The 12,961-nt window shown below is 44.7% G+C and overlaps 3 protein-coding genes across 3 annotated transcripts; all 3 read right to left on the bottom strand.

Annotated features, from left to right (window-relative positions):
* Positions 1–248: 248 nt before the first annotated feature.
* O0I10_004927 (uncharacterized protein) lies at positions 249–3,426 on the bottom strand (the record flags this gene model as incomplete). The annotated part of the gene is made up of 5 exons (XM_058484976.1): positions 249–1,588; positions 1,656–1,911; positions 2,027–2,542; positions 2,619–2,792; positions 2,866–3,426. 5 exons carry the CDS (start codon positions 3,424–3,426, stop codon positions 249–251), a joined length of 2,847 nt encoding a protein of 948 aa, XP_058344126.1.
* A 1,487-nt stretch (positions 3,427–4,913) lies between these two features.
* On the bottom strand, positions 4,914–6,298 carry O0I10_004926 (uncharacterized protein; the record flags this gene model as incomplete). The annotated part of the gene is made up of 4 exons (XM_058484975.1): positions 4,914–5,512; positions 5,587–5,805; positions 6,133–6,202; positions 6,296–6,298. 4 exons carry the CDS (start codon positions 6,296–6,298, stop codon positions 4,914–4,916), a joined length of 891 nt encoding a protein of 296 aa, XP_058344125.1.
* A 1,259-nt stretch (positions 6,299–7,557) lies between these two features.
* Positions 7,558–12,703, bottom strand: O0I10_004925 (uncharacterized protein; the record flags this gene model as incomplete). Its single annotated transcript, XM_058484974.1, has 7 exons — positions 7,558–7,760; positions 7,826–8,007; positions 8,081–9,186; positions 9,239–11,247; positions 11,308–11,654; positions 11,726–11,748; positions 11,810–12,703. The coding sequence occupies 7 exons, from the start codon at positions 12,701–12,703 to the stop codon at positions 7,558–7,560; spliced, it is 4,764 nt and encodes a 1,587-aa protein (XP_058344124.1).
* Between the last annotated feature and the right edge of the window lie 258 nt (positions 12,704–12,961).

The following is a 12,961-nucleotide window of genomic DNA, read 5'->3' as shown; positions in this document are numbered from 1 at the left end:
TGTGTGTGTGCAACAAAGGTAATAGCTAGAAAGAGAGAGGGGGTATGCTCTGCATTTCTTTCCCAAAAAAAGAAGAATGAGGGTATTGGCCATAGATATGCAAAATATAAAGTGGTTGATAAGCGAATGGAGTGGGTTGGGTGATAGATGAGGATGAAAAAAAAAGAAAGAAAATGATAGTGAGTGGTTGGTGTGTGTATGAGAGATCTACGCTCGCTCCATTGAGTGGGTTGTTGTTGTTGTTGTTTCTAGATGCTGACAAAGAGATTAAGTGCTGTGTTACGGTTTTCAAAGGCCATCTGGACATCATCATCCGAATTGATTGTGATAAGATCGCCATCTTCATCTTGATATTTGAGTCGTAAAATATCGGTTGGACGAATTTGAGCCACGAGTCGGATCTTCTTTTCGACTTTTTCCATAAGATCGGCAAACGAGATGCTTTCACTGACCACAATGACATAAATGCCATCATTGTAGCTGAGTTTGATCTTGACGGTGCCTGGTGAATTGGGAACAGCCGATACCACACGATCAATTTGTGATTGCAATGAGCTTGCTGTTTCTGAAAGACGTGGTGCCACAGAAGCAGCTGTTGTAGTAGCTGCAGGAGCCGTTGCATGTGTACGTCCACCATTGCTGCTATTGCTGCTATAGAGTGTACGCGAGTTGATGGATGGCATTTGTGGCAAATCTTCCCATTGTTGTTGTTGAGAAGGATGATTCAGCTTGTGGATATTGGGGCTGCTTTGAGATCGTACACGTTGATGATGTGGACTGTTACGTGCCGTCGAAAATGAAGCGGATGGCATGGGAGGTTGTTGTTGATACATGGCATGCGCTGGCATGGTGGTATGTGATTGACTACGTGAAGGAGAAGCACCACTCATACGCATAGGAGGTACAATATCTTCAGACGAAGGTGCGATAGCATCCGTAGCAGACATGAATTTGCTTGCAATATCAGTGAGAGGGGAGCTGCCATCTTCGTTACGACGATGATGCCAAGAGGATGTCGATGTCGATGTACGAGAAGGTGTACCAGGTGATGATGGGCTTGAAGGTGGTGGTGATACAGGATATCCACTATACTCTAAAGGTGGTGTTGTTGGATGATGATGATGATGACCACCAGCAGCACGTGGTAAAGGTGACAAGTTCATGCCTGGCATAGGTGGTGGTGGTTGTTGTTGATGACGCGTTGCCATAAACATAGATGCGTCTTGACTATTGTTGCGCATCATTTTGGGTCGTAAAGCTTGATTGGCAGACACCGAATTGCTTCTGGAACGTGCGGCATAAAAATCAGGCTCTTCATCGGCATCATCATCATCGTCATCCGTATCATCGTCATCCAGCAGATACAATCCACCATTGCTACCAGCCGTAGATCCATCACCCGAAGGAACAGGTGTCATTGGTGCAGCACCCATGGATAGCAAATGCGTATTGGGAACATGCGTCTTGTGAGCTTCTTTGACCTTTTCAAGGGTGGATTCCCATAATCTGAGCTGTTCTTCATTTCTGAACTTGAGAATAAATCGTTCGACTTCCTTGTCCTTGTATTCGACCGCAAGCATCCAATTTCCTTTTTGTTCATGCATACCGATTTTAGTTACCTTGGATGATTTGCAATAATAACAACAACAACATACCTGGTTGTGACTTGTTGGCCACATTAAAGATGCGATTCGTGTTGATCTTTCCTTTGACTTGTAAACTGGCACGGCGTTTCTTTTTGATCAAGGTGTTGCTCTTGGTGAGTCTGTTCTTGGAGGCATCCTTGGTCTCCTTGCAAATGATCATGGCTTTTTCAAACAAGAAAATAAGCAATTCTCGGTCGCTGTCGCCGCGAGACATTGTCAAGTTGCCATGCAACAAAATGTGTCCGTCACCTTCCACCCTGTCACGCTACACAAGAAATATTGTCAGCCAACCCCGTGCATTTTGCTGATCATTACCCATTTGCTTCTTTTGTAACACACACACACACACACGCACGCACACATGCCCTATGCATACATACCTCAGATTCATCCACACGTCGTCGTAGATCCTCAACAGCTTGCAAGTTCTCATGCTTGCGTTGTGTCTCATTGACCTTTTCAGTAACACGCTTGATAGCTTCCAGACCTTGTTCCATTTCATCATAGTGTGGCCAATCCTTATTTGTTGTCTTGATGAGTTGTCCCAAAAGCAGTGGATACTTGCAAATACGTTGCACAGGCTTGATGAGCATCGATGGCAACTCGTAAGTTGGATTGAGAATATGAGACAATTTCTCAAGCTTGGGTGTTTCCTGAACAACCAAATCTTGTGCTGAATAATAATTGGCGCAATAAGGCTCGTACACTGCAAAGGCTTCCTCCATTTGTGAAAAGAGTTGACAAAAGCGTTGCTCCTCAGGTGCATTCTCGGCCGTGTTTTCGATTTGAATCAAGAACCGCCGTTGGAAATCAACCAACGTATTCAAGTTGCCAAAAAGATAATGAACGGTATCAGGTGATAAGATCTTTTGTGCTTGCATTTCACGCATGTAGTTCTACGTCATGTCGCATATCAGCTTATTCATTCATTCCCTTGTCAATGTCATCATCATCATCATCTCCTCCCTTTACCTGAAGCGTCTCCAAATCTTGTACGTATTTGCGTTCAGTCTCAAGTAATTCAAGCACCACCTTGTCACGGGTATCCTTGGGAGCGTTGGGATCCGAGTTGCGGTTGGATGAACGTACAGTGATCAATCCATCACGTTCCAATAAAAAGAGAATCTTGTTGACAGTATTGACAACCTAATGACACCCACCACCCATTCAATTAATCAATCAAACAAAGAAATCAAAAAGAGGGTTTTAATCCTCCTACCTTGACGAAACCATTCGTGTCATCTTGATATAAATCGGTGATTGTAAATAGCTGATCTTCGGTGAATTCAAGCTGGTCTTTGCAAGCAACAATGAAATGATAGACGCTTGCTTTGCACGTGTTGACTTGGTTGAGTGTTGGGTTGCGATCCACTTTGAGCGGCTTTTCAGTATTCAACGCATTGAACAAAGTACACAATGGAGAGCCACGTCGACACAGCGTCCATAATTTTGTGAGAGGGTCATTGTTGGTGCTGGTGGGTGTTGATGGCTCGGATGAGGAAGACGGCATTGACGATGCGGGCGTGGGTATGGATGATGCCTGATCAGCTTCGTTGAGATAGTCTTGCATACCGTCAACGGCAGCAAGCTTGTCGAGCACCGAGCGACATGTGTGATAAAGAGAGCCACCCTGCACAGCAGGTTTGTTGTTGGTATTATTAATGATGGATGGTGAAGTAGAAGATGTAGTCGGCATCGGAGCATCAACAACAGATATATTAGGCATCGTAGGCAGTGTACCGAGCGAAGGCGTTCTTCGCTTCATGGCAAGTGTGGCCATGGCCGTGTTTGCTTATGGGTGAAAGAAAGGAGAGAAGAAGAACCAAAAAAGTGTGTGTGCACCAAAAGGCTGATGATTGCTGATGAAAGCAAATATAGGTGTGTGTGTGGGTGGGTGTGTAGGTGAGCGTGGGTGCAAAACGTGGGTGAGGGAGGAGAGAAAGAGAGAGAGAGAGAAAGAGAAAGAGAGAAAGTAAATGAGAGTACCAAGGTAAAGAGATCGATTTTAATTATATTCTGTGCAACCCCAATGTTCAGTTTTTGCTTTTTGTGATGGTGGATCCACAAACTGTTGTCATCGCTTAGTGAGTATATAATAAATGCATCTCATTCTCCGAGAAGATATATATGCTATTGTGGACGTGGGTGATTATAGCGAACCTTTCATGCTGTATGATGACAAAGAGACTTGAGTTATTTTAAAACCGACTTTTCTAGATCGTGTGTATGCGTAATGCCGTTATTTTTCTACCTACATCATACATCATGCTCTTACTGTTACAGGAACACGCGAGATGCCTCTCATTCGACAGGTGTAACTGCGGACTTGATATATGCTCGGGGAAAGAAATTAGCAAGGGACGATCCAGGTCGTGGTTGCACACTCTCTCTGCGTGGAAATAAGGTGTCATTCCAGGCCGTTTCCATTACACACTTTTATTTCTCCCATTTTCATCCACCACCACTCGTTTGGATACCTTGTTCTTTGCACAACATGAAATAAATATCATCATCCTTTTCTCCTTTTTCTCCCTTTTCATGTGAATCATACTTGCTACTACTACATACCATGTTGTGTGATTTGGCTGGCCATCATGATGTAGAATAGCATGTCATTTGACATGCCGCTTTAATTGGGTGCCTAAAAGTAGGGATGAAAAGGTAGAGCGGCCATGTGCCACATAAGCAGCGCGCCCAAAGCACTCTTTGTGCATATTAGTTAGTGCATGCATGCGCACGGTGTTTTCATTCTTTTCTTGGACAATGACATCGTCATCGTTCTTTTTATTTTCCCCCCTTGTAAAAGGAGGTAAAGAAAAAAAAAGTAGGAGGAGGAGGAGGATGATGTTAAGGGTCGATCTCATTTTGCACGTTGTATTATGTGGAACGCGTTGTCTTGGTTCAACCCATCCATTCATGGTAACCGATAGGGTGGATGGCAATTCGCGTGTGGGAGATGATAGGGTGATCGTGGAACAATGCACATACATATATTACAAACGGACACGAGGATTTCCCGCGTGGGTTTTTTACACTCAAAGTTCTCCCACCTCCATTTACACACACATAAAACGATAAACGTCAATGCCCTTGATGAAATCATCAATATAAACTATATATATAAGCTCATGTTGTACACACATCTATACATGTTTTCCCATCATGATGATAGTAATACACATATACACACACACAATAAACCCATAAATCCTTTGTCCAAAAGAAAACAATTGTATTTGTCGTCTTTTAATGTACATGAAAAGAAATTTACTCCTCGTCGGCAGCCATCTTCTTTTCGAAAGCAGCCTTCTTGGTAGCAACGTTGTTGAGACGTTGCTTGCGGTTGAGGCGACGGGGACGGGGATAGGCCTTTTCGCAGGTGCGCTTCTTGGCAGGCTTGGGGGAAGGATCCTCACGGATAGCCTCATGAGCATCAGCATACATATCCTCAACCTTGTCAGAGGTGATACCAGCCTTCAAGAAACCAGCGAATTGCTTCTTGTAACGCTCTTCATCTTCCTCCTCAAGGTATTCCATGTACTCAGCAACATGGACACCATAGATGTAGTTACGGAGCAACTCATCATCGTTGGTCTTGGATTCAATGTCGTAACCAGGGAAACGGTTACCGCTGTGGGGAATGAAGATACCGCCATCAGAAGCACCCTTCATGGCACCAAAGACACGGGCACCAGTGGAAGTGCGAGCAAGACCAGTGTCAAGGAAGGCCTTGAAAGGACGGGGACCATCTTCAAGAGCCTCAACTTCTTGGACAGTACCATCGGGCTCAGTGAAACCTTCGTACTTGTCAGCAAGACCAAGCTTGGCCAAAGTGCGGCGAGCCAACAAGAGACCAGTGGCATAGGCTAAATGTGTTGTACATGGATCAATAAGTATCATCATCCTCATCATGATCGCATCACCCCTTATCAAAACTTACCAGCAGCCCAGTTGGTCAAACCACCCTTGATACCATAGCGGGGAAGCTCATGAGCATAGGCAGCGCTGAGGACAAAGTCACCTTGGATCTTGGCGTAGACGATTTGGCAGACGATGTCCTTGTTGGTGAAACGAACAACCATTCTGTACTTGGGGGAGTTGTACTTGTTCTTGGCTTGAACGACCAAGCGCTTGCGAGCATAGTAGTCGGTCTTGCCCTCTGTAAAAAAAGATACATGTCAATGATCTGATCACATGATAAAGAGAGAGAAGCATCAACAACAACAACACAACACAGCACAAGCAGAGCTGGAAAAGAAACACGTGCATTGGCTTGGGGTGTCCCACAAAGTCAGATAGGAGCGAAAGAATTGGGCAACAGTAATGGATAGTAAGGCCATTTTCACATGAACTATGCTTTTAGCAATCATCACACGTCAAATAGGACCACCACCAGCCACCAGGTGCATATGCTCAAGCAATGTGTTCGTGTGTGTGTGTGTGTTGTATAGAGGCGAATGGGGAATCGAATGGGCGTGTGCATTACCTCTTCTTCTACGGTACTTGACTTGGTAGCGCTTGAAGTAGGCCTTGTTCTTCTGCTGCTTGACGAATGGCTATAAATCGATCCATCCATTAGTTATCCATGTTCATCCATTCATATATATAAAGATATAATGGCATCCATGTGATGATGTCCATCTACATACCATGACTACTGTGTGCTCGAAAAAGGAGGGACTCGATGGATGGCAATTGTTCAACTTCTTTTCTTGCCCAGTGCGGATTGCGGATTTTCAAATTTGGATTTCTTGTGTCACCCTGAAGTGTGTTGGGATGGAGGGTGTTTAGCTAGCAGGTGCCATGTGGTTCAATAACAATGTCCTTAATCATGCATAGCCCCCCACCCACCCACCCATATTCTTTCTTTCTCTCTCTCTCTCTCTCTCTCTCTCTCTCTCTCTCTCTCTCTCTCTCTCTCTCTCTCTCTCTCTCTCTCTCTCTCTCTCTCTCTCTCTCTCTCTCTCTCTCTCTCTCTCTCTCTCTCTCTCTCTCTCTTTCTTTCTTTCTCTCTCTCTCTCTCTCTCTCTCTCTCTCTCTCTCTCTCTCTCTCTCTCTCTCTCTCTCTCTCTCTCTCTCTCTCTCTCTCTCTCTCTCTCTCTCTCTCTCTCTCTCTCTCTCTCTCTCTCTCTCTCTCTCTCTCTCTCTCTCTCTCTCTCTCTCTCTCTCTCTCTCTCTCTCTCTCTCTCTCTCTCTCTCTCTCTCTCTCTCTCTCTCTCTCTCTCTCTCTCTCTCTCTCTCTCTCTCTCTCTCTCTCTCTCTCTCTCTCTCTCTCTCTCTCTCTCTCTCTCTCTCTCTCTCTCTCTCTCTCTCTCTCTCTCTCTCTCTCTCTCTCTCTCTCTCTCTCTCTCTCTCTCTCTATTATCAACGGCAGTATTTATTGTCACATTGCTCGTTCGCTGTCATAATTTGTCGTCTTGACGACAGATGCGCGCGCGCACTAAAATAAAAGGCGCTAAGAGAAAAAAGGGATATTAGACATACATACAATAACCACAGTTGCCTTCATTTGATCCAGAAATGCGTGATCAACGTAATCAAGAGCAGTGGTACACCGATATTCCTACCACAACAACCGCTCACCACTCTGCGACCTTATTACCACCACCCACCACAACTACTACTACTACTACCACTGCTAACTTCTCTTCCATAATCGAACCACCACCGCCTGTATACAATCGTCCATACACACCACCACCTCCTTATCATCCACCACCACCATTTCAACAACAACATCAACAAGATACTACATCATCATCGTACGTAATTCCCACGACGACCCGATAAAGCAAAGAGCTGCATGACAACGCAAAAAGAAAAGTGTATACAAGAAGAATGATTACATATTACTATCAATACGGGGGGACTATATATGTGTAGATATAAAGATAATGAATAATGCGTAAAGTTAGTCGTAAGATTTTTTACATGAGGGAGAGGAGGAGGAGGATGAAAGAGGAGGACCATCGAGTTCTGGAAAAAGAGCAGCAATGATCTCATCAAAGAGGGTATATACAAGGTCTTGGTTGAGTCGTTTGTTTTGTAACACACTGAATAAACGCCTAGCTCCACGTCTCGCATTCTGTCGTCCCACCATTTGCCCTATCAAATCTACAACATGTTGTATTATTATGAATCCACTTCCCTTCTATCCCTTTTAAAGCCATTCCTCTTACCTGGTAACCATGCAGATAATTTGCGATTCGCTTCTTCTTTGGTGTGTTGTTTCTCATCGGGTCGTCGAGGTGCTTTAAAGGTGAGCGTTTTTCCATCAGGCCATAAGCTGCTGGTGATCTTTTTGAGATAAAATACAATCATGGGCTCCGTCTCCAAAAAGTGCACGGTCTCACGTAATTTCCTAGTAGCATCATCATCAATGATGAGTTTCATCCTCATCCCTCCTTGTTTGCATGATCGACCCTTTTTCTTACCTTTCGATAGTACCACCCAAAATCTGTTGAAGGATAATCACCACAGCTTGACGTCGTAACCAATTGTTCTTTTCCTTGAGCTCAAACATTTCAATAAACAAGTCGCACAAGGGTTCTGTAAACTTGGTAATCCCTTCAGAGGCCACAGAAGATGATGAGTGGGCAGTAATAGCTGATCCTGCTGCTGTTGTTGTAGGCTCATCCTCCAAATCTGCCACCATGGCTGCTGCTGCTGCTGCCACATCCTTATCAGGTTCGCCCTGTTGTTGCTGCGTGGATGAAGAAGAGGCTGCCATATCAGGATGGTTTTCTTGGAAGAGATACATGACTTGATCACCCATACGCTGTATAATCAAATCCAACATGGAAGGTGCAACCACTAGGTCATCAATGCCTTCGGCCACTGTTTTGTAAATGTGCTTCATAAACCCAGTGGATTGTTTGCGTTGCAAGTCGTTGTTGAGTGGAGCATGAGGTGAAGAGGAAGAAGGTAGTGATGGTGGTGATGATGGCGTCGTATTATCAACAAGGGCTGCTGCTGTTGCAGGTTGTAAACTTTTGTTGGATGCGGTTGTAGATGAGCTGGAAGAACGTTGTAAATGTTCGATATTGCTGATGATCGTGCTACTGCTTGCACTTGTTGTACTCTTGTTGCGATCTGAAAGCTTTGGCATAGACGTAAAGAACCCCATTTCAGAGGATGGCCCATCATCATCACCATCATCATCGTCTCGATGATTGGGTCCAGGCACAAAGACATTTTGCTGTGATAAAAAGGCACGCAATTCCTGACTTTGACAAATCTCCTTATGTTCCAGCAATCGACGTAAATAGCGCTCCAAGTTGGTGCGGCGTGCTTCCACAAATGATTTTTGTAGTCGTAGCAACGGCCATTTTGATGGAAAATCCAATAATTTCACAGCTGAATAGCGTTCTTTTAGCTTTTGATGCAACGTAAAAAACTCGCTGTAACGTCGTGCAACAATCCATCCAGAGCCGTAATTGCCATCGTATCCAAGTTGTTGGATTTCAATCACGTACAATGCAAATTCTCCATATTGATCCGATCCAATCGTTGAGCTGGTAATACTGACTTTGGATCGTTCCTATCAACAATTCAGGTTATTGGATTGTCGATGTGGGCAATGTCAAACTTACAGGCATCAACACATTTTCGGATTCTTGTAATTCATATTGGCTCTTTTGGTACTTGAGTTGCTGCATTTCACGCCGAAACATGTTTTTGCTCTTCTTCAAGATACGTAAAAGAGTGTCGATATGATCCGTTTTGCTGCTACTATTCTCCTCGCGCTCAGCCTTTCGAATCAATTCATCCACAATAGCTTCTTGTTGTCTCAATCGATCCATTTCCTCCGACAACTTTTCAACTTTGGCAGCAAGCATCAAATCCCCTGGTGGTGCCAAATGTACATTGCTTTTGCTCTGCTGGTGCTCCTGTTGCTCTGATACTGGTTCTCGTCGCTTGTTGTTGCCAGGTGATGACAATGATGATGGTTCATCCTCCTCCTTTAAAGCATCGTGCTCCACTGGTTGAACAACGGCAGATCCACGCCTCGATTCAATCATAGAATCACTTTGTACAGGTAAAGCTGTAGTGGATTTCGCCCCTTGTGTACCGAGAAGTGCATGTTTGCTCATGGATGGCGAAGGTGGAGCACTCAATACTTTTTGCGGTTCTTGTTGTTGCACTGATAATGTATTCTTGTGATCCTCTACAGGTGCTGCTGCTGCTGTAGCTCCATCCTCCCAATCCATAATCGATTGTAATTCAGCTTCCACAGCTTCCACGGTGTTGCTACGTAATAATGGCTGTCGTTTAGGGGGTTGTTCATTGTCGGTGATATCATCGTCGTCGTCGTCATCGTCATCTTCATCCAATTCATCCGTTTCAAATGATCTGATCGAATCACGTTTACTGGTGCTATCGGTATCCTTTGGTTTCAAAAGTTGCCAATCGCTTGTTGCCTGCCACCATTCATTGGCACTCCCCATCATTTTGCTGAGATTCAGGAAGCGTGCAAGGTTGCCATGGGCTGCTGCTGTCTCAGATGGACTACGCACGTGACTTGAAGGGCGAACATGAGTGCTGCTCTTGATATGAGGTGTGCTGGTACTAGTGCTCACTACAGCCTTTCGTTTGCTTGTGGATTCACTCACTTCGGTATCTGAATCGGCTTTTGGAGAAGAAGTAGCACCCACGGCATTGACATCCCAAGGTTTCTTCCTTGTCATACTAGCTGATGCTGTACGTCCTAAAGGCCGAGGTTTGAGCGTGCTCTTGCTGTTGCTGCCATTGTTGTTGTTGCTACTCTTTGCACTACTAGAGCTGCTGCTTGCACTAATCACTTGATGCACATGGCCTCTTTTTTGAGAAATGCTGGGTCGTTGGTATAAATCATCAAGACTACGTCGCTCAGGGGCTGTATCAGGACCCGAATTGGGTGTGGTTGCCAAGTACTTGAAATAGAGATCGGATCGCTTAAAGTAAGGAAAATGTTCCTTTTCCAATTGATCAAAGACTTGTTGCTGAATCTGATAAAGCTGCTGTCGCACATCTTGGATGATATTGTGAAGGTTGTCCGAGTCATGATCCTTGATGCATACATGTGCAAGCTGGATTTGCTGGTAGAGTGCTCCAATGGGTTCCTTTGGCAATCCCAACGCATGCGGTGCATTGTCTTCCAAATACATGCTGTATACCATGTTGACATCTTGAAAGAAAGTCGTATCCACACGTTCGGTTGTACTATCTTGCTCCACCACCATCAACTCGGAATTCTTAAAACCTTCGACAAGCAACCAGAATTGTAGCTTCATCATATCACCACGACGATCCATGAATTCCATGAAATAGGAAAGGCCTGATGTGTTGGTGAGAATGTCATGTAAACTGTATCCAAGAGGTTGTTGTGATAAATGTGCCTCTCCATGGTTGTGTTTTGCACGTGATCTGCTGCTGCCAAAGAATGGAGAAATCCCTCCCGCAGTGCCGCTCATATGCCAATGATAATCCGTTGCCACATGTTCACCCGTAAGAACACCAATCCGCTTATCCACACGCTTTTTGGCAACGCTTAATCGATTCAGGTACACAATGATATCCTCAACCTTCTCGCCATCAATGACCTCCTCAGGATCTCGATCATCTAAAGCAGTAATGACGACTCGTTAGTATACCCTCAATGCATCCATAGCATGATACTTACAAATTTGTGCCCGCTTCTTTCGTAATTGAGTAACGATATCATTCCTTACACGCTTCAGCTCCAATAGATTCTTTTCCTCCTCAATCATCCTCAAGAATTCTTGAAAGGTGCGGCGTCCCATTTTGATTCCACCCCCAAATTCACGTTGACGCTGAGTATCATCATCACCACCATGACCACTGAGTACAGATGAAAGTGAACCCATCGTCATCAATGTATGTCGACTATTGGCTTTTCTTCCAGATGTGGGTGCTGATCGTGGTGCAGTGGGCAATTCGGCATCATCCATCTCATCCAATTCGTTCGAATGGCGTATCAATACTTCACGAAGCTTGCGTACCATTTTCCTATTGAATCCCAAATCATTATTATTAGCCACCTTGTTCATATCCATGCTCATTCTCTCTCATTGACTCACTGTTCTCGAATGGCTTTTCCAAGCTATATGGATAAAAAGAAGAATGAGTATATATGATCACGATGATGTATAAAAACCACATACATAGCTGTCGATAGTTTGGTTCCAGTAATCGGGATCAGCGACCATATCCAAAACGGGTTGCAGGATGGCACATGATACAAGCTCACGGACAATGACGGTGACTGGGCCATGATCACTTGCAAGATCCTTGTGATTGATAACCAGTGGGAGTATCTTTTGAATCATTTGACGCAAATGGTCCACTTCTGTAGGCCGAGTTGTTGTTACTGCAGCTGTTGTCAATGCAGGATGCAACCTCCCACCACGAAATTGGGACGCCAATAGCAAATCCAATTCATCTGATTGAGTGACGGATCGTTCCAAAGACTTGCCACGCAACGATATCTCTGCAGCACGAAACTCGGCAATGTGTTGGGTCATGATAGGAACAAGTCGATTCACAAGGATGCTGAATAGATCAGCATCCATCATTCGTTGCTTTAATGCAAGCACCGCTTCGCGTATGACCCGATCAATAGCCAACTTGAAGGATTGTTCATGAGGACCTGCCACATAGGCAAACCAATAGTCGATAAAATCACGCAAAATGTACGAGATCAGTTCATCGAATGCATCGGATACTTGAGGCCATTCAGGTGCTACCGAGATAGAGCATGGTTGCTGTTCACGCGATCGTTGCTGTTGATGAGCTGCCCATGCCGTAGACGTCGTGAATCGTAATGGCAAAAAGTCATGGTGTGGTTGCTTCGATGGCGGTAAGAAGTATTTGACATAGACAAAGAGAATAAATATGTTGAAGACGACCAATGAGAGAATGGTGGTGAGAACAAGTTGAATGGTGGAGAACAAGTAATGAAGAGCACGCGGCCAACATGCCAACAACAGAGCGATGCATGCAGTAACCAGAATGGGCTTTGTCGGCTGCTGCAAGTTATCGATAGAGAGCCTAGGCATAATATTCTCTGTTTGCTTCCACAGGTGGCATGGCCTGAAAGGATAAGATACGAGTGTGTGTGTGTGGTGTGTGGTGGTGTGTGTATGATAAAGAAGTTGGTGCAACGTCAACACTTGGAGTATAAATTCATGTTCAGCAACACACCTGCTGCTCACATACACCTCGTGATGTGTGTGTTGTCCTCCTCCTCTTCCTCGCCTCCTCCTTGCCATGTGCCTTTCAACACACACACACACCTGATCTGTCAACCATTTCTA

This window comes from Lichtheimia ornata (genome assembly GCF_029851405.1).
Source record: "Lichtheimia ornata isolate CBS 291.66 chromosome Unknown scaffold00019, whole genome shotgun sequence".
NCBI lineage: Eukaryota > Fungi > Mucoromycota > Mucoromycetes > Mucorales > Lichtheimiaceae > Lichtheimia > Lichtheimia ornata.
The sequence above is the reverse complement of the archived record's forward strand: the minus strand, read 5'-3'. Positions and strand labels throughout refer to the sequence as shown.